We start from the raw sequence: 24,661 nt of genomic DNA on the forward strand, positions 1-24,661 counted from the left end.
GGGGTTCTGTCATGACCTGCGTGTACGATCCTCGTGTGTGCCACACCCCCTGATCAACCATTTGTGCTCCCCGATTGTGCCCAGCTGTTTTCCAATAGTCTGATATGTTCTGTGTATTTAGTCCACGTCTGAGTCCATTTTCCCCAGATCCCTCATTGATGTTTGGTTGTCACTGCCCTGTGGTTTCCCTGTCTGCCCACAATAAACCTGTTGTCCTGTACTCATGACTACCTTCGCCTGCTTCCCCTTTGCGATCGCAACAATCATATAGTAAGCAGGTATATTTAAAAATATATGTATAAGTAAATTTAAAAAAGTGTTATGCTGACATTCGCATTTGTGTGGTCTGATAAAGGTACTCTGTCTATGCTAGGAAGATCTGAAACTCCTTTTAAATTTTTTTCTTCACAATTTTCGCATTATGTTGGAACTTGCTACAGGCTCTAAAATAAAGGTAAGTGTTAAATTCCCAGCTGGACCAATAACTTGGTAAATTTTCTTGGGAAGACCAAAACTGAGAAATAGTGTGACAAAGTAAAATTAGACACCTTTATTTATGCAAAAAATTAAAAATATTTTGAAAGGCATTGCTTGGGATATATTTCACAAAAAAATGGGATTTGGTCAATGCTGAATCTAGGTGAGAGTTTAGTTAGTTATGATTTGAATTTGAAGATTTGAATTCTCCCCGTGGATGATTATAAAAAGCATTGGCATGTAGTCCCTGATGCATCGAGGAACCTGTTGTACATGCGAACTAGGTCAGGACCAACTAGATGCAGACGCTGCCTAAAATGAGCCTCATTATCATTCACTATTCAGGTTTTCAACTGGCCTTTCTAAAACAGCCAAATTCAATATCATATTTAAGGATGCATTTATATACAACACAATAACAATTGTTTTTATTTTGTTTTACTGGGAATTTCCAAGTCAAGAAAATACTATTTATATTCACATTTATTTTACAGTTGGCCCTTTTGCATTGTGACATTTGTGGTTTCGATATATTTTTGGGTTCGAATAAGAAAATCAAATGGTAATTTTTTGGAATTTTCAGGAGTTTTGCAAAAGCCGTAGATGAAACACGAAGGCCAAAAGACACACGAAATGTTAATTAACTCATAAATGCATAAAATATTTGTACAGTGCTGGTTTGGAGGACCAAGTGTGTTTACCTCAGCCTCTCACATGCTATCTCATGTTTGTCATTTTTTTTTTATTTACTCACTAAGGGGACCAAAAAATTGTATGTGGTTTATCGCAGACCGCATAGGGCCTATGCCCCTAGCCCCTTTGATGTAGAACTGTATTTATAAATGGTGATGTGTAGAAAAACATATGAACAATACAATTCTCTCACAGATTTTCCTAGAGTCGATCACCTACTGGTTATAGGTCCATAAACATAAATGCTATATGATAGTGCTACTTACTGTAAGACTATGATTATGGCCCAGATTTTATTGCCACTGTAATACTTGACAATTATAATTTACAAAGTATTGTCAAAAGCTTAATTTGCTGCTACCATTTACAAATAAATTGTTCATTTCCAAATCCTGGAGCTGGGAATGGTGTGTTTTTAGAACTAATTAAGATCTAATTAATGTCTAATATACCTCTTTCAAATTATAGCAACATTACCCCATTCTCTGGATATAAGGCGATAATATCAAATGTGTAATTACCTGTACCCAAGTTTGACAAGGGTTAATGAACAATACATCAGGCTAGGTTTGCTTAATATACACAGAGAAATACATTCTCTTTTGGCCATTGATACCAGGGTTAAATTTCTACTGAGAAAGTCAGTAAACAAACGGATCAAAATATTTGAGAAGAACACAAGAGAACAAATGAGAATATGCATGAAAATGAATAGTCTTTTGATGAGTAGAAAGCCTAAATAGTCGCCTCATTTTCATTGTTGATGACTTAGCAGCTTGACCTTGTGACTACAGCTCCACCCACCTTGGCTGTAGAGAGTGACATCATCCTCAGGGGTCTCCTGTGTGGTGTCGCCTTTCATTTATTTATTGCTGTCTGAGCCTGCCAGCCTCTGTGATGGAAAGCACAGCTCAGCCTGTGGGGGTCTTCCTCTAATGGGCTTTGTGTTAATATCAGATTCCTGGGTGCAATATGCACGCGTCATACAGTGGCCAATGAGGAATATCATGACCTGTTAGTGAACAACTTAATGATGACAGGTCTGAGTGTGAAGGCAGAGAAAAGGCCCTCTAACACATGCACACACACACGCACACACACACGCACACACACGTAATCATGGTTTGTATTGCATAACATGCATTTAACTTCTTTTTATTCAATTTGTAACAGATTAGACATATAACTACTAAGTAATATATGCTAAAGTACAAACTGATTGTCATGCCCGGCTCGTCCGCTCCTCCTGTGTGCCACGCCCCCTAATTACCCACGTGTGATTTCCTGATCCTGCCCAGTCGTGTCTTGTTTCCTGCTGTCTGGTTCCGTGTATTTAAGTCCTGGTCTCCCCAGTTTGCTTTGTCTGTCATTAATGTCAGTAGAAGTCAGTCTGCGTTCAGTGTTCCCGGCTCCCCGAAGCCTGAATAAACCCCCGTTTTCCCGTATACTGTTGCCTGCCTGCTCCTTTCCCGCACGATCGCCGCTTTGCTTGCGATCGCTCACCTCGTCCCGTGACAGAATGACAGACCCAAACAAAGCACCTGCCGTGACAGAGGAGGAGTACTGCGGTTACGGCGAGCAGGTGCTCTTCTGGATATCCCGGCCTGGCATCCGGGAGGATTCTCCGGCTTGGAACCTTGTCAGCCGGAACCGGGATATCTTAGAAGGGTTATCCCTGGAGGAAGACGCGCACCTAATCAAGGAGGTGCGCGACAACTTCAGGAGGATAGCCGAGCTCCGGAAAGAGCGATATGTCGCTCCCAGCGAACCAGGGACTATCCTCGCGCCGTCCGTCTTTGCGGGCTTAGCGCCGCCTCCCGCTACCACCGGTCGCCGGAGGAGGAAGAGGAGACCAGCGATCGCCCCGTCGATCGTCCTAGGGGCGTGCTCCATCGCCCTCGCTCCTCTTCCTGGGGAGGATCGGGAGAGTATCCCGATTACCCCGGAAGTCTCCAGCGCTGTTAAGCTGCCTCCCAGGGCAGCTTCCCCTTTCCGGAAGACACGCCGGGACGCTGAACAGCTTGAGCAGCCGCCTCCGCTGCTCGCTGCGGCCGCCTGGTCAGAGGGGCTTCCCCCGCTCCTACCGCCTGCGCATCCCGCGCAGCCGTCGCCGCAGTCGCCGGCGCAGACTCCTCTGCCTGCGCTGCCTGCCGCTCTCAAGCGGGCACCCCCTCAGCCTGCGAATCCGGCTTCCGAGCAGGCGCTCCCTTTGCTCTTGCCGCCGACGCGGCCGCCGCTGCCTGCGGATCCCTATCCCGTGCGGCCGCCGCTGCCTGCGGGTCCCTATCCCGTGCGGCCGCCGCTGCCTGCGGGTCCCTATCCCGTGCGGCCGCCGCTGCCTGCGGGTCCCTATCCCGTGCGGCCGCCGCTGCCTGCGGATCCCTATCCCGTGCGGCCGCCGCTGCCTGCGGATCCCTATCCCGTGCGGCCGCCGCTGCCTGCGGATCCCTATCCCGTGCGGCCGCCATTGCCGACGGACCCCGCTCCCGTGCAGCCGCCATTGCCGACGGACCCCGCTCCCGTGCAGCCGCCATTGCCGGCGGACCTCGCTCCCGTGCAGCCGCCGCCGCCTGCTGCAGCTCCCGGGCCGGCGCCCCCACTGCAGCCACCTGCAGCTCCCGGGCCGGCGCCCCCACTGCAGCCACCTGCAGCTCCCGGGCCGGCGCCCCCACTGCAGCCACCTGCAGCTCCCGGGCCGGCGCCCCCACTGCAGCCACCTCCAGTTCCTGACCGCGCTCCAGTTCCTGCAGAGGCGCCCCCTCTGCCGCCGCCTGCTGCAGCTCCCGGGCAGGCGCCCCCTCTGCAGCCGCCTGCTGCAGCTCCCGGGCCGGCGCCCCCACTGCAGCCACCTCCTGTTCCTGACCGCGCTCCTGTTCCTGTCCCGGCGCTCCTTCCGCCTGCTGCAGTTCCCGGGCCGGCGCCCCCTCTGCAGCCGCCTGCTGCAGCTCCCGGGCCGGCGCCCCCACTGCAGCCAGCTCCTGTTCCTGACCGCGCTCCTGTTCCTGACCGCGCTCCAGTTCCTGCAGAGGCGCCCCCTCTGCAGCCGCCTGCTGCAGCTCCCGGGCAGGCGCCCCCACTGCAGCCACCTGCTGCAGCTCCCGGGCAGGCGCCCCCACTGCAGCCAGCTCCTGTTCCTGACCGCGCTCCTGTTCCTGACCGCGCTCCTGTTCCTGTCCCGGCGCTCCCTCCGCCTGCTGCAGCTCCCGGGTCGGCGCCCCCTCTGCAGCCGCCTGCTGCAGCTCCCGGGCCGGCGCCCCCACTGCAGCCAGCTCCTGTTCCTGACCGCGCTCCTGTCCCTGCAGAGGCACCCCCACTGCAGCCACCTGCTGCAGCTCCCGGGCAGGCGCCCCCACTGCAGCCACCTGCTGCAGCTCCCGGGCAGGCGCCCCCACTGCAGCCACCTGCTGCAGCTCCCGGGCAGGCGCCCCCACTGCAGTCACCTGCAGCTCCTGTCAGCGCTCCAGTTCCTGACCGCGCTGCAGCAGCTCCCGAGGCGCCCCCTGTGACAGTTTCTCCCTCGCCCCGGCGAACTCGACCCCGACCTGGGGTCATGTCTGTGTCCCGTAAAGGGAGGGGACACAGACGCAGAGCTGGGGTCCCGCCCGCCCTGCCCCCTGGCTCGCCCTGCCTCGCCTGCGCTGGGGCTCGGTTGGCGCCTGCGGGTCCTGGCCCTCCGGGTCGGCTGTCGCCTGCGGGTCCCTCTCCGGTGCCTCGTCGCCCTGCCTCGCTCCCCTCTCCGGGTCCTGGTCGGTCGCCTGGGGGTTCTCCGACGGCGGCTCCTCGGTCGCCTGCGGGGCCCTTACCTCCGGCCCTCCCCCGGACATCGCCGCCTGCTGCGGCTCCCCCCTCCTCCGTGCCTTCGCCCTGGCCCCTTCCAGCTCCCTCGTCCCCTTCCCTGGTGCTCCCTCCTGCTCCCTCCCTGGCCCCTCCGCGGGTCCCTCGCCCTGTCTCCTCTGCCCCTTCTCGGTCCCCTTCTCGCCCGCTGGGGCTCCCACGGGCTCCCCTTTGTTCCCCCGCCTTCTCTCCCTTCTCTCCTGCCCTGGTCCCTCCTTTGTTTGCTCCTCCTCCTGTCTGTCCTCCTTTCTCCGTTCCTCGTCCCTTTGTTCCTCCCGTCTCTGTTCCTTGTGCCCCGGTGTACCCGCCTTGCACTCCTGGCCCCTTTGTTCCGCCCGTTCCTTCTGTGTCTCCCTTCCTGGTTTGCCTGTCTGCCTTCCCGACCCTCTGTCAGGTTTTGTCTTTTGTCTTGTCCCTCGCTCTGTTTTGTACCTCGGTCCTGTTCCCTGTCCTGCGTTAATTCTGTTCTTGTTTTCCAGGTCCTGTCGTGCCTCGTCCCGTCCGTCGCCCCCTTCCTTGGCGCGCCCGGTGTAGCGCGCCTTTGGGGGGGGGTTCTGTCATGCCCGGCTCGTCCGCTCCTCCTGTGTGCCACGCCCCCTAATTACCCACGTGTGATTTCCTGATCCTGCCCAGTCGTGTCTTGTTTCCTGCTGTCTGGTTCCGTGTATTTAAGTCCTGGTCTCCCCAGTTTGCTTTGTCTGTCATTAATGTCAGTAGAAGTCAGTCTGCGTTCAGTGTTCCCGGCTCCCCGAAGCCTGAATAAACCCCCGTTTTCCCGTATACTGTTGCCTGCCTGCTCCTTTCCCGCACGATCGCCGCTTTGCTTGCGATCGCTCACCTCGTCCCGTGACACTGATGGAAATGCTTGAGTTTTTTCTTTGATGTCAGCATCTCCTTTAAGAAGTGGACTTGGGTGTACCCTGCACAAAACTAGCACTGGGTCTAGTTACAGTCTTCTTTTATTCCTCGATATAACAGCAGTATTGGGTGTGTTAAAGAAAATTCTGGATACTACTTCTACTGTACCACTAAATGTATTACTAACATAGCTGGAACATGATTTTGATAGAATGATGTTTTTCTCTGGGGTGGCACAGTGGTTAGCACCTTTGCCTCAAACCTCTGGGAGCAGGGATGAAGTCTCTGCCATGGCTCCATGTGTGTGGTTTGCGTGTTATCGTATCATCATGGAGATTCCTCTGGGTACTCCAGTTACCAAATTGTGCATGTGTGAGTGAATGAAGTGTGAGGGTGCACTGCAATGCCTCCAGGATAGACTCTGGACACCCCGCAACTCTCAGCAGGATGAGCCGTTACAAAAGATGGATGGATGTTTTTTTTCTTTTTTTCAAGAATATTTTGTTTATCTTTATAAAGTTTGTTATTAAGATTTATAAAGTGTTCCATGTGTAGAGTAATATTCTAGCAATTTATTGGGGTTCTGCGATCTGTCCTATTCTAATCACAATGCAAGGGTACCGTGTATTTTCTAGGTTTAAGGTTTGTTCATAACTAAGCAAAATTCAAGATCACTTGATGAGATGCTTTGAACATTGGCTGAGAAAAGAGTGCAGTACCAAGATGGTAAATAAGCAACCAACCCAAACATTTCTTGGAAATCATAAATGGACAGAAATATTGTTCTAAGCAAGTTAAAAGGGCATGGAGATGGTTGCATGCGCAGCTTTAAATCACATGACCATTTTGGCGATAATGCACAGGAAGGTGGCAGCTGGCTGGTGTTGTAACCTGTTGGTTATTTCAATTACTAGGAAAATAGGTTGTTCACAGGAGTGTTTCACCTGGCTTGCTCCAGGATAATATGAAAATGGTGAAACGCTGTGTACTGTTCCATAAAACACCTAAATGTAAGGTGCTTAAAGATGGTTACTTTTGGGAAGAAAACTCTGAATAACTATTTATTGAATTATGTCATATTAAGAATGAACAAAACCAAGGTTCTCTAAAACCTGGAAAACACTGCAGTTGCCACATTTCAGGAGTCAGAGCAATAACAACTGAAACATCATTGTTTTCAAGAGATTTGAGAAATAATTGTTTATGTAACCTTGAAATTACTGTATTTGACACAGGTTTCAGAGAAAATCAGTTGAAAGCAGGCAGACTTTTTTTATTGTATTACATCAGAGTGCACTATGAGCCTAACTCTCATCAAAACTGGGGCCTGACAACTATGACAAGAAAGTGAACCTGCAATTTAAAGATTTTCCTTCATAGCATTCAGTATCAGATAGTCATCCATGGGAATATGAAGGTAGAAGGTGTGAATATGCAGAATGCAGGCAAAGCCAGGTTCCTTCAGTGGTAACGTCACCATCACATCTCCTATTTATAGTCAAGCACCAGTCTCTGTGGCCAATCAGCATATTTACTGGTGAGTCAGGAGGAAGGAGAGTTCAGCCCACAATACACAGCACTGAAAGAAAGAAAGAAAGAAAGAAAGAAAGAAAGAAGGGAAAAGGAAAGTGAGGGGAAAGGGAGGGTTAAGAAAATAAAAGAAAAGGAGGAGGTAGAAAGGACAGAAAATAAAAGGAATGGCCAAGAAAGGAAAGGAAAAGACGGGAAAGGAAAGGAAAAAAAATGGAAAATGACAGTGTCATTATATAATATAATAAAAACACACAGCACATAAACAAACACACTCACACAGAAAGAGACAGCTGGCCCACTTGTTAGTTTGATAGCTGGTGAGAATGTGAACCACCCACCTACCACGCCCATGGAGATATGATATTCTGCTGGGAATGACAGATAGCTGGCCTCTCCACTGGCTCTGGCTGAGAGAGAGAGGGAGAGAGAGAAAGAGAGAGAGAGAGCATAACTGCAGTCTCACAGCGGACAAAGAGAGGGAGGGCTTAATGGAGAGAGAGGGGGAGAGAGAGAAAGCAGTTTTAGACAGGTTGAGAGAGAGAGAGAGAGAGAGAGAGAGAGAGAGAAGACAGTGTTCAGGCAGGGAAGACTGGATCCCCTGGGCAGTAAGGAAGGAATCAGACAGATATATGGATGCATAGCTAACTGGAACCCAGCTGACATTTAAAGGCTGGGTGAAAGCCCAGAGGGAGGGTCACATCCCAGCACCTCCACTGCTAGGTAGACAGCGCCGCGGACAGCAGCATGGTCACTGGAGGCATCTCCCGTATGCAGCACTCCATCAGCATGTGGGGGGGGGCGTCCCAGTGGCCCTCACACAGGAAGACCGCACTTTGAGCTGCTGGTGAGCCGTGTCTGGCCCGGGAACACGCCCCCAAGCGCGCATCATGCTGCCGGCACGGTGGCTTTCCCCTCACACGCGGACCTCGCCCCATTTCCAGCCCCGAGACACAGACGAACACGACGTTCTGCTCCTAGCCTGCAACGCTGATGAGTGCTGACTGGCTAATGGATTGGAAGGAACTGTGAGTAAACCTCTCTTTCTCCCACACCTCTCATTTCCATAATCAGCAGCCGCCAATGCTGGATGTGCTGTTCTCTGTGCTATCTCTGCCAGCTCGCTGTTAGCCTTGGTGACGCACTGAATTGTCTGGGGCGTATGTTCCCTCGGTAGCAGGGCTGAGAGTTTCTCTTCATCCTAAGGATGGGTCCAAACTGCAGACATTCCCTATATCCTGCTTCAGCTTGTTCTCTCTCCTCCAAGGGGGAGGTCATGCAGAAAAAGTCCAAACTTCGTTTTATCAACGTTTCTCCATCTAATAAAAATAGAAGATAGAAATATATCAGATATGGAAATTATGTTCATTCTCCTGCATACATATGCATTATATTTTAAGGTTAATAATAGCTGTTTGCGAGAGAAGCATTAGTTATACAAAGTATAATGATGCACTGCATCACTCATGCATGCTATAATGAAAAGGTGGCACTGTTAACAGACCTTTAAATTGATTGTGCAATCACAGACATCAGTTAAATGAAGAACGGGGTAATAATGGTTTGTTTTTTGTCATATTTACTCAGTCCCATAAAAGAGACAGGGGGCATCACTGAAAAAAGGAGGGAGCAATCATGTTTTAAGAAACTCGGGGGCAGGGGGGGGGGAGTAATGCATGTGCGAAAATGGGGTAAATGCACAAGCCCCCAAGGAAGCAGCTGGGCCTTCGAGGGAACAGCACTAACTGTCATATAATGCCGCCAATCACATTAGTAATGTAAAACCAAGCATCATATTTTATATTAATGAAACAATCTTGTTTGTTCACTGCTCAGTTATATGACTGGAGCTAAAATCTGTGATTTAACCATAGATTCAAATAGTTGCAGTGTTATATTCTGTATTTTGGAAGTCGTGTTTTGAGTGTAATGTAATGTGTAATGTTTTTTGATCCCAAACAATAACATTTGATAGTTTCTGCTTTAGTTTCTATATTTATAGTATGTGGCTCCAGAAATATTGCCAGATAATAACTCTGAAAATCATTTCAGGATAAGATAATCCAAGGAGAAACACAAGTTGAAGAGAAAGTACTGCTCTTACCTTTTTGGTTAGATCTCTAGTTATGGACCCAAAGCTCAGTCCTAACTGCATCTCTTAATGCATGTCCACTTGCTAAGTGTACCATGATTGATGAAGCATGGGGTGGGAGTTGGGGGGGGTTATCTTATTAGTAGGCCCTTCATGAGACATACAGATAAAAATGTGTGGGATGATGGCCTAATGGCTGACTACAATGCTAGCCTCAGTTCCTCCTTTCCAGTCACCTACATTTTACCCTGTCCCCAAAAGTAAGAGAACAGACCACACCCCTCCCCCTCCTCAGATAACAACTCTGAAACACCTGCCGCTACGGCCCAACAGGTGCATTACATCCAAACAGGAATATAATGATCTGATCTTTATTACTGCTGTTTTAGGTTCCCATTGTTTTAGGAGGCTTATTCAAAATTCATCACAGCCACATAAAAACATCTTATTTACAGGCAACTCGTACTTACAGACTGCTATGAAGTCTATTATATAAAAAATTCAAGTTAAATACAATGGTTTATAATAACGAACACATATTACTTTGTGGGGCGGCATGGTGGTGCAGTGGTTAGCACTGTTGCCTCACACCTCTGGGACCCAGGTTCGAGTCTCCGCCTGGGTCACATGTGTGTGGAGTTTGCATGTTCTCCCCATGTCGTCGTGGGGTTTCCTCCGGGTACTCCGGTTTCCCCCCACGGTCCACAAACATGCTGAGGCCAATTGGAGTCTCTAAATTGCCCATAGGTGTGCATGTGTGAGTAAATGGTGTGTGAGTGTGCCCTGCGATGGGCTGGCCCCCCGTCCTGGGTTGTTTGTTCCCTGCCTCGTGCCCATTGCTTCCGGGATAGGCTCCGGACCCCCCACGACGCAATAGGATAAGCGGTTTGGAAAATGGATGGATGGATGGATATTACTTTGTGACTCTTGTGAAACATTGCATGGCCTAAATGGTTCATTCGCTCAAGGTACAGTATAGTACCATACGTAGTTACTTTATTTACAGTATTATTACTCTATCATCATTATTATGTACTGTTATATAATTTTTCTGACAAAGACAGATTTAAGGAACAGATCTCATTCATAACCTGGGAACAGCCTGTATATATTACCAATAACTTAAAGAAATAGATAAATAGAAACAAGGCCAGATAAAGCAACAGAAATAAATAAGGCAAATAGTTATAGTCTATTACAGAGGAATCTGAATGAAGTGACTTGCTGGCAGTTCAATGCAACCTGTCCCTTTTGAACATTTAGCTCATTTTTATAGGGGATATTGTCCTTCACATTGTCGCGGAATAGCTGGGGTATGTGGTTTTCCCATCTCTGCTATGCATTTGTCAGATATTCTAGATCAGTGTTTCTCAATCTGGTCCTCGGGGATCTACAGATGGTCCACATTTTGGTGAGGCTGCAAATATATGGACTGTCTGTGGTTTCCCCAGGACCAGACTGGGAAACATTGCTCTAGAATATTAGTGATTGACCTGACACCAGCACATCTTCCTCACTGTCGTTCTGTGCATTCCTTGCAGGGCAGCCCAAAAATTGAATCTCTCTTCCAAGAGGAAGAAGAGCCACCCTCCTTGGCCCCACACCCAGGGGCCTTCCCTCTACCCAACTAATTTCCGGGGAATCCTGCAGCACGCACCACCTGCTGTTCCCCCACACCTCCTCAGGTCATTAGTCAAGGACAAGAATGGACCAGGTCTAGGAAAGGTAAGGAAGACACCTCAGACTCTCACACATACAGTACTCATTGCTAAGACATGTGTTACACAAGATTGCTTGGAAATACCTAAAAATGAAAACTTATTCATGACTTATTCTTACAATGACACCTAACTAGTAATGTCAAGAAACCAGAAGTTTAATGATCCAGCACAGTTTTAATACAAAAGCAAAACAATAATGCAAGTTGTTATGGAGTGGCAGCACCAAGAACAGAGAATTGAACAAACGTAGCCTACAACCAATAAATACTCTTACCAGGGCTGGGGACAGCAGCACCAGCAAATAAAATGACAAACCACGCACATACAATACAAGGACAACAAAGTCTTTCTTACATACTCTCAAAAGGAGGTAAAAAAAACAAGGAGTGGTGACCACCATAAGCCTAGTGTACTAGACGGTCCAGGAACCTAACAGATTGTAGCTGGTTGATTGAAAGGTACATGTTCAGTAAATCAATCATAAGCAGCAAGTCTAAGCTTAGGCAGCGGCTGGTACACTCAATCCACAAAAGAACTAAGCAAGAACCAAGCCATGCCCCAAAGAACACTGGTCTCTGTTGCTCTGGATCTTCAGCTCCTTTTTATTTTATGCACCTCTTCGAAGTCAGATGCACCTCATTACTGAATGTACAGCCAGGTGCAGGTAATTTCTTCTCCCAAGACAGGAGCAGCCTGTGCTCCCTCAGGCCAAATGGAACAATACACACACAAACCCACCACAGGGCTGTATCAGTAATGACAGTGTGTGTAGTTGTATCATGTGCCAGCACCAGACCCTACAGTCTGTTGGCTCCACACATTTATTAGAGTTGATGCAGTGCTTAGGCTGAGCAGGCTGTACTAAGCTGTCTTTTACACCAGCACATACAACACTGGTATACAGTGATTTTGCTGCCAACGGAGTCTGAATGATTTTAAATTAAGTTTATGGTGCTCATTAAGAATATGACTTTGGTTTTGCCAGATCGGCTCTAGTTTCTGAGATATTTAATAGTTAATTAATTAATTACCGCAACACGTTTGAAAAGCATTCAGAATTGCAAGAATATTTTTATTTTAGTTACAACTAGTAAATAAATAGTCTAACATCAAAGAAATTTTTAATATCTAACAGTGTTATGTATGATTTGATTAATTAATACAATATTATTTAGTTATTAATTGTTATTAATGTCAATGTTTCAAAAAACGCTGTTTATGCAATTTCCTCTTATGTGTGTCATCAGACAATCCTGTTGGAGACTCCAACAGTAGTCTGTCATCATGTGTATGTCCCATCTGCCTTGATATCTCTCCTCCATCACCTTCATATCCTGGTAGAACCTCTCGCCTTGTTCCTCGCTGAAATCCCCAAGGTTGTCTGGAAATCTGTTTATATGCCTATGGATGCTCATATTAACTCCCAAATTTCTGAAATTAGCAAGCATATCTTGCACCAATTCTTCATACTTGTCTGCTTAAGTAGTTCTTCACAACAGAGGCAAAACTCTGTTGGTGATGCAGGCTTTTCTTGATGAAGTCATAATTTTTACATGTATTTATATACTTATTAAGACAGAACTTTTTGGGTATAAACCAAGCCTGGGTTGACAAACTTATACTGCAGACGACTTCTTTCCTCTGCAAATTCACAGTTGAATTCTGGCTTCAAAAAGTCGCTTTTACAGCATTATAAGCCTACAAATTGAAATACAAAATAATTATACTGTATGGGATATTTCATTACCTAAGACACTGTTAAAAAGTCATAAGACAGATCAAAAGCTGTTGCATTTGTTATCACACACAAGTCGCATTGGGGAAATGCATTATTTTCATGGATGTCCATTATCTCAAAAACTAGAACCAATTCAGCAAAAGTAATGGAATTTTTGAACGCAGCAGCCTCAAAATACCCTAAATCCATTCAAAAAACCTTGGCAACTGATTTTTTTTTTTAAATTGTAGAACTGTGTAATTGATAAATAAAACAGACAATAACCTTGCCGCTGTGCTGGGTTTAAATCATGCTTAGAAGAATGCACAGCATAATCAGACTCAAACATAAAACAGATGCATCCAGTACTCTCATATATACAAGATGAGACAAAATTGTTTTACATAATTTCGACAGTGATGGAGGTATTGCTTTAACATTTTAAATCACAAAGTGCTAATATTTCATTCATTCATGAATAATTGATGTATAAATAACTACTAGTGGGCCTTGATATGGCCTCATGAGGGAATAAATGAAATACATGTGAGGTAAATTGAGTACATAGCAAATGTATCTCCAAAGAAGAAGGATGAACTGTGCTTCTCTCAGAGATCTGAGAAGGGCCATGTGACTCAGGCACAACCCACAGACCTTCGGGATGTCACTGAAGGAAATCACAAAAAAAGCTATGATGCTCATTCTGCTCTACTGCTTCCTGCATCCATTTCCCATAGTGCCACCTGACAGCATCTCAGCGTACGAGCTGGCGGCACCATCTGCCAAAGGGCCTGATTCATGTTGTTTGAGTTCCTGTATGTCATGCAGTCATTACTTCCTGGCACTGAATGGGATGAGGGCCAGCAGACCAAAGGAGGAGGGGTGGCAGTAGATAACCTTTTGTTGCTCCGCAGTTACTCTACAGATGCTCCTGTGTCTATAGAGAAGTTGTGTCTGCCAATTATCGGTGTAACTATGCACCGTGGCACAATATTTCGCAATTCGAAAACATGATGATATGCACTGTAGGGGTATAGCGATGCACTAAGGCAAAAAATCATTTATTAATGGTAACACAAGAGGACACCTTGAGATTTTATTTTTGCATTTTGCACTGGAGTCTGCAGCATAAGAAAAAAAATGCAAGAAAAAAGTAATGGTTTGAAAACAGCTTTTTGTAAGTGTACATGCTTCAAAACAAAGAAATGAGAAATCTTAGTTTGTTTTCAGTCTTATGTTGTTCAATATATTGTGAGTGTATTGAACCATGAGCTCCGAATTGTCCATTGAACCAAATCCTGAGTAGATGGTACTGTTACTCTCCTAATATCAATAGTGCCTGACAATTATTTTCTGACCTACGTTTGATTAATTGGTACTGTACATAGGCAAGGAAATAGAGATGTATAGGAAAACCAAATGGATACAGGGTGGTCAGCTGGCTGGTGGTTTTATTACACTGTACATAGTCTGTAGGGTTTGCAGACTCCCTCAACACTTTTGATGTGACTAATTTTAGATTTATGATGGAATAATATAGATTTGGTGTAAGATTTCTTGTGTGAGTGTAAGAATATTTAAGTGTGAGCATCGCACCAGAAGCGTGACAGCTGGCAACCCTGTAGATAAATGTTAAAACAAGTAAAAATTCATGAGTTGTACACAATGATATAGCTTCATGAACATGTTATTTCATTTGAGCCATCCTGTTACACACCTGTCGATAACTTCACTGTTAGTATTCATTAGTCATTAGACAACTGTCCATCACCAAGTGTTAGCTATCGCTTTAGCTACCTTTAGCCTTCATGTTAGTCACATTAGCGAGTTTTACAGGAAGTCCTAAGTCAAAGCAAATGGAACTTTTATGAGTGAAATATGTTCCTGGTAACAAGCAATATTATCTATTCTTCATGCCTCATAAGAATGCTGATTGGTACATATAACAGCAGTAGAAGGAAAATCAATTCTTCAGGTCCAAGGCAGATGGGACAATTGCTGTTAAATACAGCTTCAACAAATAAACAACAACAAATAAACAAATTGGAACAAATGGAAAGTTGTTTGATCTGACCAGCCATAGATTATTAAATAGGCTATTGATCCAGGTATGTGAATAGAGTACAATGAAAAAGTTTTTATCATTTTTTTCTATTTGCACCAGTTGAAATGTATATTAACAATATGTAATATTATTGCATTCTCTAAAAGATGGGCCACTCCAAATTAATGGAAATGACTTGGCTGAAGTATAGGCAGCATGGGAGGATTAGTTGATGGCAGCACTGTCTTCAATCCTTATCATTACATTTACATTACTTGTGTTTTTTGCAGCTGCTTTTGCACAAAGTGAGGATCATGGTCAACCAGCATCCCTGGAGCAAGGGTCTTGCTGAAAGGGACTGCAGTGATATCATTATTCTGCTGGCTATGGAATTTGAGCCTATGATATCCTGGGCACAGTTCACTAATACATTACACTCTGCCCTAAAATTCAATGTTTTCATATCTGATCATGCTCTCCTGTTAGACACACACATACAGGTGAAATCAAAGAAAGAGAGAACAGGGTCAGCCAATTACCTGGCACCCCAGGAGCAGTTCTTGTAATTTAGGGTCCAAGAGTGATCTAGATATTCTGCCTCCCGCATAACTTGAACAAGTGACCTTCTAGACATATTGTAAGCACAGCATCCTAACCCACTGAGCCACACACCAACAGTCCGTGCCCATTTTCAGCTACAGCTCATTGTAATATTTATCTTCAGTGTAATTATGTGACAATAAATGTGACCTCGATGTGCTGGAAGTATTGGTTATATTAATTTCCCATTGGATTTCATACTGTATTTTTATCAGCGATAAAGGATAGTTCAGGTCTAGAAAATAAAAACTCTTTATACTCAGCTGGTTGTTTGTAACAAAATGTTGGTCTGGATTTGTACTTTCTGGACCTGAACAATCCACCTTTGCTTGTTTTACATGTGAATTTTAAAATAATAGCTAGGACTATTGACTATTGCTGAATCGCTTAGTTGCCCAACTAGAACAGCACCTTTTTTCCCATACAGGTGAAAGTAACAGTCCGCATCAGTCCTTTCCAGGGTGTCCATGATGCCTTTGAGTCCTGTATCCTTCAGGTGGACTCCTACAAGAAGCAGTTGACTCTTTATGAGCCATCCATGGGGGCACGTGCTAGACATGGGTACTCAGTGCTGGGTGCCACCATGTTCAACTTTGATGCCATTTTTACTCAGGACATGTCCCAGGTAAGTCTGCTAAGATACCAGTTTGCACATTACATTGAGCAGAGCTTTTGTCACAGTGAGTGGGAATAAACTCTTCTGCTAAGTAAGGGGTAAGGTTGTCATTGTTGGGACTGGGGTTCTTCCCATGACATGCTTTCACACCACAGGAACTTTTTTTATGGAACCTTTTTTCAGAACCAGGGAGTTTTGTTATGTTCACACTGCAGGAATTTGACCCAATTGTAGTTCCTCAGAGGCAGTTCCAGAACCCTTTTTTAGTAATTCCTAGTAACTATACTGAACAAAAATATAAATGCAACACTCTTGTTTCTGCTCCCATTTTTCATGAGATGGACTTAAAGACCTACAATTCATTCCAGATACACAATATTACCATTTCTCTCAAACATTTCTCACAAATCAGTCTAAATGTGTGATAGTGAGCACTTCTGCTTTGCTGAGATAATCCATCCCACCTCACAGGTGTGCCACATCAAGATGCTGATCTGACATCATGGGTAGTGCACAGGTGTACCTTATACTGCCCACAATAAAAGGCCACCCTGGAATGTGCAGTTTTTTGCTTTATTGGGGGTCTGGGGACTCAGAACCGGTCAGTATCTGGTGTGACCACCATTTGCCTCATGCAATGCAACACATCTTCTTCGCATAGAGTTTATCAGATTGTCAATTGTGGCCTGTGGAATGTTGGTCCACTCCTCTTCAATGGCTGTGCGAAGTTGTTGGATATTAGTGGGAACTGGTACACGCTGTCGTATACGCCGGTCAAGCACATCCCAAACATGCTAAACGGGTGACATGTCCGGTGAGTATGCTGGCCATGCAAGAACTGGGACATTTTCAGCTTCCAAGAACTGTGTACAGATCCTTGCAACATGGGGCCGTGCATTATCTTTCTGAGTGGCTGGTCTCAGACGATCTTGGAGGTGAACCTGCTGGATGTGGAGGTCCTGGGCTGGTGTGGTTACACGTGGTCTGCGGTTGTGAGGCCGGTTGGATGTACTGCCATATTCTCTGAAACGCCTTTGGAGACGGCTTATGGTTGAGAAATGAACATTCAATGCACGAGCAACAGATCTGGTTGACATTCCTGCTGTCCGCATGCCAATTGCACGCTCCCTCAATGCTTGTGGCATCTGTGGCATTTTGCTGTGAGACAAAACTGCACATTCCAGGGTGGCCTTTTATTGTGGGCAGTATAAGGTACACCTGTGCACTACCCATGATGTCAGATCAGCATCTTGATGTGGCACACCTGTGAGGTGGGATGGATTATCTCAGCAAAGCAGAAGTGCTCACTATCACACATTTAGACTGATTTGTGAGAAATGTTTGAGAGAAATGGTAATATTGTGTATCTGGAATGAATTGTAGATCTTTAAGTCCATCTCATGAAAAATGGGAGCAAAAACAAAAGTGTTGCGTTTATATTTTTGTTCAGTGTAGTTTAGAGTAGGTACTTTTCATTTGAACACAAACTACTGGGGAGGGGATTATAGCCATAGTTTATTGATTGGTTGACCACAAGCACCGGCACTAACTTGAAAGTTACATGGAAATGCAGAAAGAGAGATGTGTTGGAGCAATTGAGCAGATGGAATTATTTTTTTTAGTCCCATTTACATTTAAAGCATCAATGAATACTTTTTTGCTTGCTTTTTTGTCTTCATATTTCTGCATAGGAAAATTCGATCACTAACCAATATACTTTAGTCTAATATCACTAGTGCTGGTGGTGAAACTTGTTAGCACTTATTAGCGGAATAATGTTAGATGTTTTTTTTTATTCTGTGGAGAATGAAAGATCAATCTGAAATTATATGTGAACTTTTTGCATCTCCAGTGCTTATTTAGCATGAAGTTCTGTTCTGTGGTGTGAAAGCGACATACAAAATGGCCAGGAGTTACAAAGTTTCAGGTTGAGGTGGCGAGGAACTTGTAAACTGGGACCAGGTTCTGGAACTTCGGTGTGAAGGTGCCTATATAAATTAATATTATATTAATTAATACAAGGATATGACTACAAACGTGTGTGTGTGTGTCCATGTTGACTGGTTATAGATTGCTGTAGATTTGTTGGCTACATATTCATGCTTTGAATCTCTCATTCCCACACCACACCACACCCCACAAGTTCTTTATCAGACTCAAATCTGGTGACTGGAGAGGCCATTGAAGTGCACTGAACTCATTATCTTAAAGTAGCCATTAGAAGATGGGCAAATTGTGGCCATAAATGATGCACATGGTTAGCAACAACATTCAGATAGGCTGTGGCATTTTAATTAGGCTAAAAAAGGGCAGTTTTTCCACTTGATCCCATTAAGGCAATAACTCAAAAAGTTTCTTATGGACCTCCTTCAAACTTTGCAGAACCATTGGTCGCAGGCTGGAAAGGAATTAAGTAAATTTTGAGATAGATTGCTCCAAAACTGAAGAAACCTAGAGGAATCTAAAGCCTAGTTCATACTTCACATTCCGTGTGTGCATCTGTGCATTTTATGGTTGGAGACATTCATCTGCTCGGCGGCTTCTGTTCATACTACATTTTGCTGTGGACGAGAATGGTTTCGCGTGGTACATACAGCAGTGATATTCCATCAGACCAGGAGAGGGCAACAAACACAAATACAAACAGTGTAGTGATACGGGTAAACTTTCATGAGCAGTTTTAAAGTTAAGTACCATATACCTCTGTATTATGTTAGTATGAAAAATTAGATATGCAAGTATCTCCAATCCTTCTCATACAGCTGCTTTAACTATTACAACAGCTATTCTTTTTCAAATTTTTTGTCATTGACTGCTGATCTGTGACAATCCGCACTGTCACCTACTGGAAAGACCTAATCAATTATCTTGCACATGTGCAGTCGATGCACATGGCTTCCACTAGACAGAGAAATCGAAGCTACATGCGCACCAACCACAGTCATCTGTAGCCAACCCCTGACGTTGACTATTACATCATGTCCCTTTGTCTGCAACTGAAAGCGCACAGTAACTCTAAAACTATTTTACAGTTCATATTCAAATGTTTCAGACACATTGTAATGGTAACAAGCTGGAAGTGATCAAATATTGAGACATACTGCCCTCAAAATTGAAGCAGCGCAGCATAGTGAAAGCAACAAAAAAGGGCAGTTTTGACACTTAATCCTATTAGCGCAATAATTAAAAAAATATTTGTGAGATCTTTTCCAAAACTCATCCATCCATCCATTTTTCAAACTGCTTATCCTACTGGGTCGCGGGGGGTCCGGAGCCTATGCTGGAAGCAATGGGCACGAGGCAGGGAACAACCCAGGATGGAGGGCCTGCCCATCGCATGGCACACTCACACACTATTCACTCACACATGCACTCCTAATCTTTTCCAAAATTTGCAAGCAAATTACATGTGTGAGTATCTGGACCTGATAAAATCTTTTATACACATTGTGCCAAAATTAAAGCAACTACAGTTAGTCATAGCAAAGAGAAGAATTGTGAACAACATAACATTATTTGATATTTTTAATTGATGTACTCAATTTGATCTTTTCTGTATCTTATTACCACTTTACAAAAACATTATATGGATGAAAATCTTCCGCATGATAAACCTCAAATAAACCTAAAATTGGAACTCTTAGACAGAGCAGAGCGACATGTATTGTTGCAAACTCAGCAAAAAAATTTTGTGAGAGAATTTAATGATGTTATGTTTTTTGAAGCGGTGGGGAGATTATGAAAGGTAGGTTTGTAATAATAATATTGTCATTATACTGCAGTATTATCTTTTGGTGAAATTTATTATGGTGCAATTTAATTAGCCAAATCAGTGGTGATAGATAAAACAACAAGTGCAGATATCCATCCATCCATCCATCCATTTTCCAAACCGCTTATCCTACGGGGTCACGGGGTGTCCGGAGCCTATCCCAGAAGCAATGGGCACGAGGCAGGGAACAACCCAGGATGGGGGGCCAGCCCATCGCAGGGCACACTCCCACACCATTCACTCACGCATGCACACCTACGGGCAATTTAGCGACTCCAATTAGCCTCAGCATGTTTTTGGACTGTGGGGGGAAACCGGAGTACCTGGAGGAAACCCCACGACGACATGGGGAGAACATGCAAACTCCACACACATGTAATCCGGGTCCCAAAGGTATGAGGCAACAGTGCTAACCACTGCACCACCATGCCGCCCCCAATTGCAGATATGGTGAAACTAATTGCATTAAGCCAAGTCACACAAAGTGCACCAGCGGTGCCGGATAAATAACTTCACCCTGCACTTGGACCCCAAACTTCACTCTCAACTATGTATGTATGTATGTATATTTCTGTGTGTGCCTAAATTGAATTCAGTTTGATGTTATTTGTATGTCCTTATGTGAATTGCAGTTCTGCATCCTGTTTTGAATCACAATTCAAATTCATTTCAGATTCACAAATGTGTGTGCACGTGTGTGTGCGTGTGTGTGTGTGTGTGCACACGCGTGCGTGTGTAAGCAAGACAGTTTACCATTTCTGGCTGACGTCCTGATGGTTATCATGCAGTATTTGTAGCTGTGACATTTCAAGGTTAGAAATTCAACATGACAGGGTTCAGTGAGACATCTCTTCAAAGAAAGTCTTAGGCTGAATAAGCACTGCTCTTCACAATCCAGTGTGTGCCTTGGGAGAGAAAAGAATGCCGAAGAGATCGGATGTGTCTTCTTTCACACAGACTGAGCTCACAGACTGAATTGTGATGGGTGTCTGTCTTCACAGGCTGATCTCTGCTCCGAGACTCTGACAGACATTATACAAGCTGTGCTGAATGGTGCTGATGGCTGTATCTTTTGCTTTGGTCATTCTAACCTAGGTGAGCCATTCAATATTTCAATTTTTAGAATAAACCTGCTAAGCAATACACATAGATTGCTGTAACACAACTTGCAAGCAATACAAGTACTTTTTTACGTGTATGTTGCTGTGACTGTGAACTATGGTTGCCTGTTATCTAAAATCAGTATAGTCTTGCCATTCAAATGGTCATCCAACATTTATCCCATAGATGGACAAAAAGATCAGAGGTTCCTAGCCCCTGGTCCGTGGAGGAAGAGTTGCCATCCGTCCCGTATGCAGGCAGTCCTGAGTTTAAGAACTCGTACTTAGTAATGGACTGCCATAAAGAGTATTACATTAGAAATTTGATTTAAATGCAATGGTTTGTAATAACAAATGCAAGCACTATTTTTTGATTAGACAGCTTCAGTGATTTGTCAGTTCGAGGTACAGTAAAGTATGTAGTTACTTTAATAATACCTTATGATTATTACTATTATGTACTGTATTTTTATTTTTTTGACTTAAAGACGTTCATAGCCTAGGGACTGCCTGTATTATGTGATCGTGACTATGTTTAGCTGAGAAGGGGATCTGGAGTCATCTAGATGTTTCTGTTGACCCTCCTCAGGCAAAACCTACACCATGGTTGGGGGAGACAGTTCCACACAGGGCCTGGGAATAATGCCATGCAGCATCTCCTGGCTGTTCACGCTCATTGCCAAGCGGCAGGAGAAACTGGGCACGCACTTCTCTGTCCACGTGTCTGCCGTGGAGATCAGCGGCGATGAGGAGATTCTCACAGACCTGCTCTCTCACATGGTCTGTGAGGGCCAGGCCGACATCTCCTCTAAGGGGGTCCATCTTAAGGAAGACCCTGTCTGTGGCTCACAGGTACTGCTTGATTAATGGAATGTTCCTCAGACCCCTGGGACTAGCAGCCCCTGCTTTTCATCAGCAGTATTAACGTTTGAATTTATCCATCAATCTCTATGTCTCTTATCTTATCAGTGGTACTTATACATTAAACTGCTTCTTTGATTGGTCCTGGATAACATGACCATTCCTGAGGGGCACTTAATGTACATTTGCAATATTATTTTATGCAGTTGTTGAACCAGAGCAAGCTGCAGGCCCCCAGTGCTGACCGAGCTGCGCTCTACTTGGATTCGGCACTGGCGGCACGCAACGGGGACAAACGCCACAACTCTCACCTGCTGTTCACCCTGTACATCCAGCAGCAACCCCTGGATCAGGCCGCCACGGCAGGAAGTGAGGCCGCCCCTCTGTGTGTTGACTTACGTGCTTAGGGCAGGAAGGCTCTAAGTGAGGCCCTTTGTGTGTGTGTGTGTGTGTGTGTGTGTGTGTTTGTGTGTTTAAGTTTGCTTAAGTCACATTTTGTCCCCAAAGTGTGGTAAAACCTGAAACTTGCTTACTTTTTGGGATATTTTTCAGGTCCCCTTTTGGATTTTATAAAAATTTGTAAATGCAATATAAAAAGTAAAAATGCCAAAAGTCTTGTATTTTGTTTGGTTACTTATGGCTAAGGATAGGGCTTGGTAGGGTTTAAGGGTATCATAATTGGGATTATGGCTTTTCCCATAGAAATGAATGGAAGGTCTCCATTTAGATAGGTACCCCAACGTGTGTGCGTGTGTGTTTAAAGCAAAAATTGATTTTCCCCTGTTATTCCTTCAAAATGTATATGACTAAATTGCAAAAAAGGTTTGCACTTTGCAGATATTAGGAGTCATGGGATCATTAAAATGGTGGCATTTAACTCCATAATGTCCCTAACCCTACCATGCACAGATGAACACAAGAGGTTTATTGCAAACTTAGATTTGTAAATCCGCAGGATTTCTAACAGTAATGCATTCTGATATAGATTGACATTGGTGGTGGGATTCAATGGTAAAGTGCATTATTCAAAATGGACAGATGCCCACAATGCATTAGTGGCCATATCCTCCTTTGATTTAAATTTATGTCCCAGTTTGCTTTGATTATCTCTCTTAATGTTTCTCTTGGGTTTTTTGAATTGTATATAAGCCAATAAATTCTTGTCTAGTAGAGAAAACCAATTTGAATATTTTGAAACATACAAGACTAGCCACAGATTCATTTGCTTTAGAGAATGGTGTAATTTTTCAGTCTCGAATAACATTTTAGACATAGCTGCCTATAAAACAATTGTGCATTACTTGGATATTGCTCATTTTGTTATGTTAATTCCTGAGATTCTACCCACAAATATACCAAAAATAGATGCTACCAACTTTTGACCATGTGGCCACACATTGCCTCAGATAGCATAATGTACAGTGTATACCCACATGTACTTTACATGTGACCTCACTCGCGGGAAGGTTATTGTATGCAGCACATTAACAAACATGATGAGCCAGCTTTTGTTTTTGTTTCGTTTCTGACACATATGCCTCAGCCACAAAGCAGGATTTCTCAGTTAGCTGCGGTAACTTAAACTAGGAGTCATGATTGTCCAATAAAAATTTAGGTAATGAACATTCTTATTGGACAATCATGACTTCTAGCCTAGGTTTACACTGCTAACTGAGAAATCTTGCTTTGTGGAACACCCCAAGGTGTATAATACTAATACCTACAGATGGAAATACTGGAACTTCTAAAACATTATTTGGGTGTGAAGTTGTAATTTCTGTCTTATCAGGACATAAATTCTATTGCGTAGTGGTAGGATTGCCTAGTTTTCTCCAGGCTGTAATCTGGGGAGCTGATGCAAAGGATGAATATTTGTAGTTCTTTAGGTGTTCTTTTTATCAGTGTCAGGGGGTCATAGCTGCCTGCACATCATCGACCTGGGAAGTGGAGGGATGTTCCTGAACCAGCGCCAAGATAGTCAGTGCCTGTCGCTGGCAGCTGTGGGAAATGTCATTCTCGCCCTAGTTAGCGGGGCCAAGCATGTACCGTACAGGTAGGTTAGCTGTCAATCTCTTATGCACATTGCTGTTTTTATGAGAGCTCCTTTACAGCATAGCTGCTCTGCCTCTCTATTTAAAGGGTGTCTTAATGTGCGATTCAGGGACAGTAAGCTGACGATGCTGCTGAGGGAATCACTGGGGAACGTTAACTGCCACACTACCATGATTGCCCACGTCTCGGCCCATGCAGAGCAGTACAGCGAGTCGCTGTCCACGCTACAGCTGGCCTCCCGCCTCTACCATGTGGGCAGGACACAGCCTAAGGTGTGTTAGGGCGCCATGAGGGACAAGCCTATTCATATTGTTATGGTAACGCTTCAAAACCTGATCCTCCACGTTAGCTACAGCCATTCAAAATCAGCCTTAAACTTGGGAAGCAGGAGCATTTATTACAACACGTCCAACAAACAAAATACCAAAAAAACACATAAAGATTAGCAAAAATAACTTAGTCTCCCAGATCCTACCTGCACTAATTAACATAATGACAAATTAATAAAACAACATTCAGAAATAATAAAAGCACTTTCCTTAACAACAAATTATGCTGGTCAAACTGAAGAAAATCTGAGCCTAGAACAGAAGTTTCTTCTATTTTGGTTGTAATTTACAATGTGCCTAAGTGTTGTTCCATAATAGATCACCACTTTTCCCTGAATTGCTGAGTCAGATAATAAAGCAGTCTA

At 44.6% G+C, this 24,661-nt stretch overlaps 1 protein-coding gene across 5 annotated transcripts in view; it reads left to right on the forward strand.

The window, feature by feature from the left end:
• Positions 1-7,909: 7,909 nt before the first annotated feature.
• LOC125720866 (kinesin-like protein KIF26B) overlaps positions 7,910-24,661 on the forward strand; it is a 33,173-nt gene continuing 16,421 nt past the window's right edge. For 4 of the 5 annotated variants that reach the window (XR_007385583.1, XM_048996737.1, XM_048996738.1 and 1 more), the window contains exons 1-8: positions 7,910-8,420; positions 11,026-11,209; positions 15,994-16,191; positions 20,956-21,049; positions 21,644-21,906; positions 22,122-22,284; positions 23,818-23,968; positions 24,077-24,239. Coding sequence is in view for 4 of the 5 variants with exons in the window: in XM_048996737.1 (XP_048852694.1) it covers positions 8,386-8,420; positions 11,026-11,209; positions 15,994-16,191; positions 20,956-21,049; positions 21,644-21,906; positions 22,122-22,284; positions 23,818-23,968; positions 24,077-24,239 (1,251 nt within the window). In the remaining variant the exon portion in view is untranslated. The remainder of the gene's footprint in view (positions 8,421-11,025; positions 11,210-15,993; positions 16,192-20,955; positions 21,050-21,643; positions 21,907-22,121; positions 22,285-23,817; positions 23,969-24,076; positions 24,240-24,661) is intronic. The other variant, XM_048996739.1, reaches the window with a different exon arrangement.

This window comes from Brienomyrus brachyistius, unplaced genomic scaffold, assembly GCF_023856365.1.
Source record: "Brienomyrus brachyistius isolate T26 unplaced genomic scaffold, BBRACH_0.4 scaffold27, whole genome shotgun sequence".
NCBI classification, from domain to species: Eukaryota; Metazoa; Chordata; class Actinopteri; order Osteoglossiformes; family Mormyridae; genus Brienomyrus; species Brienomyrus brachyistius.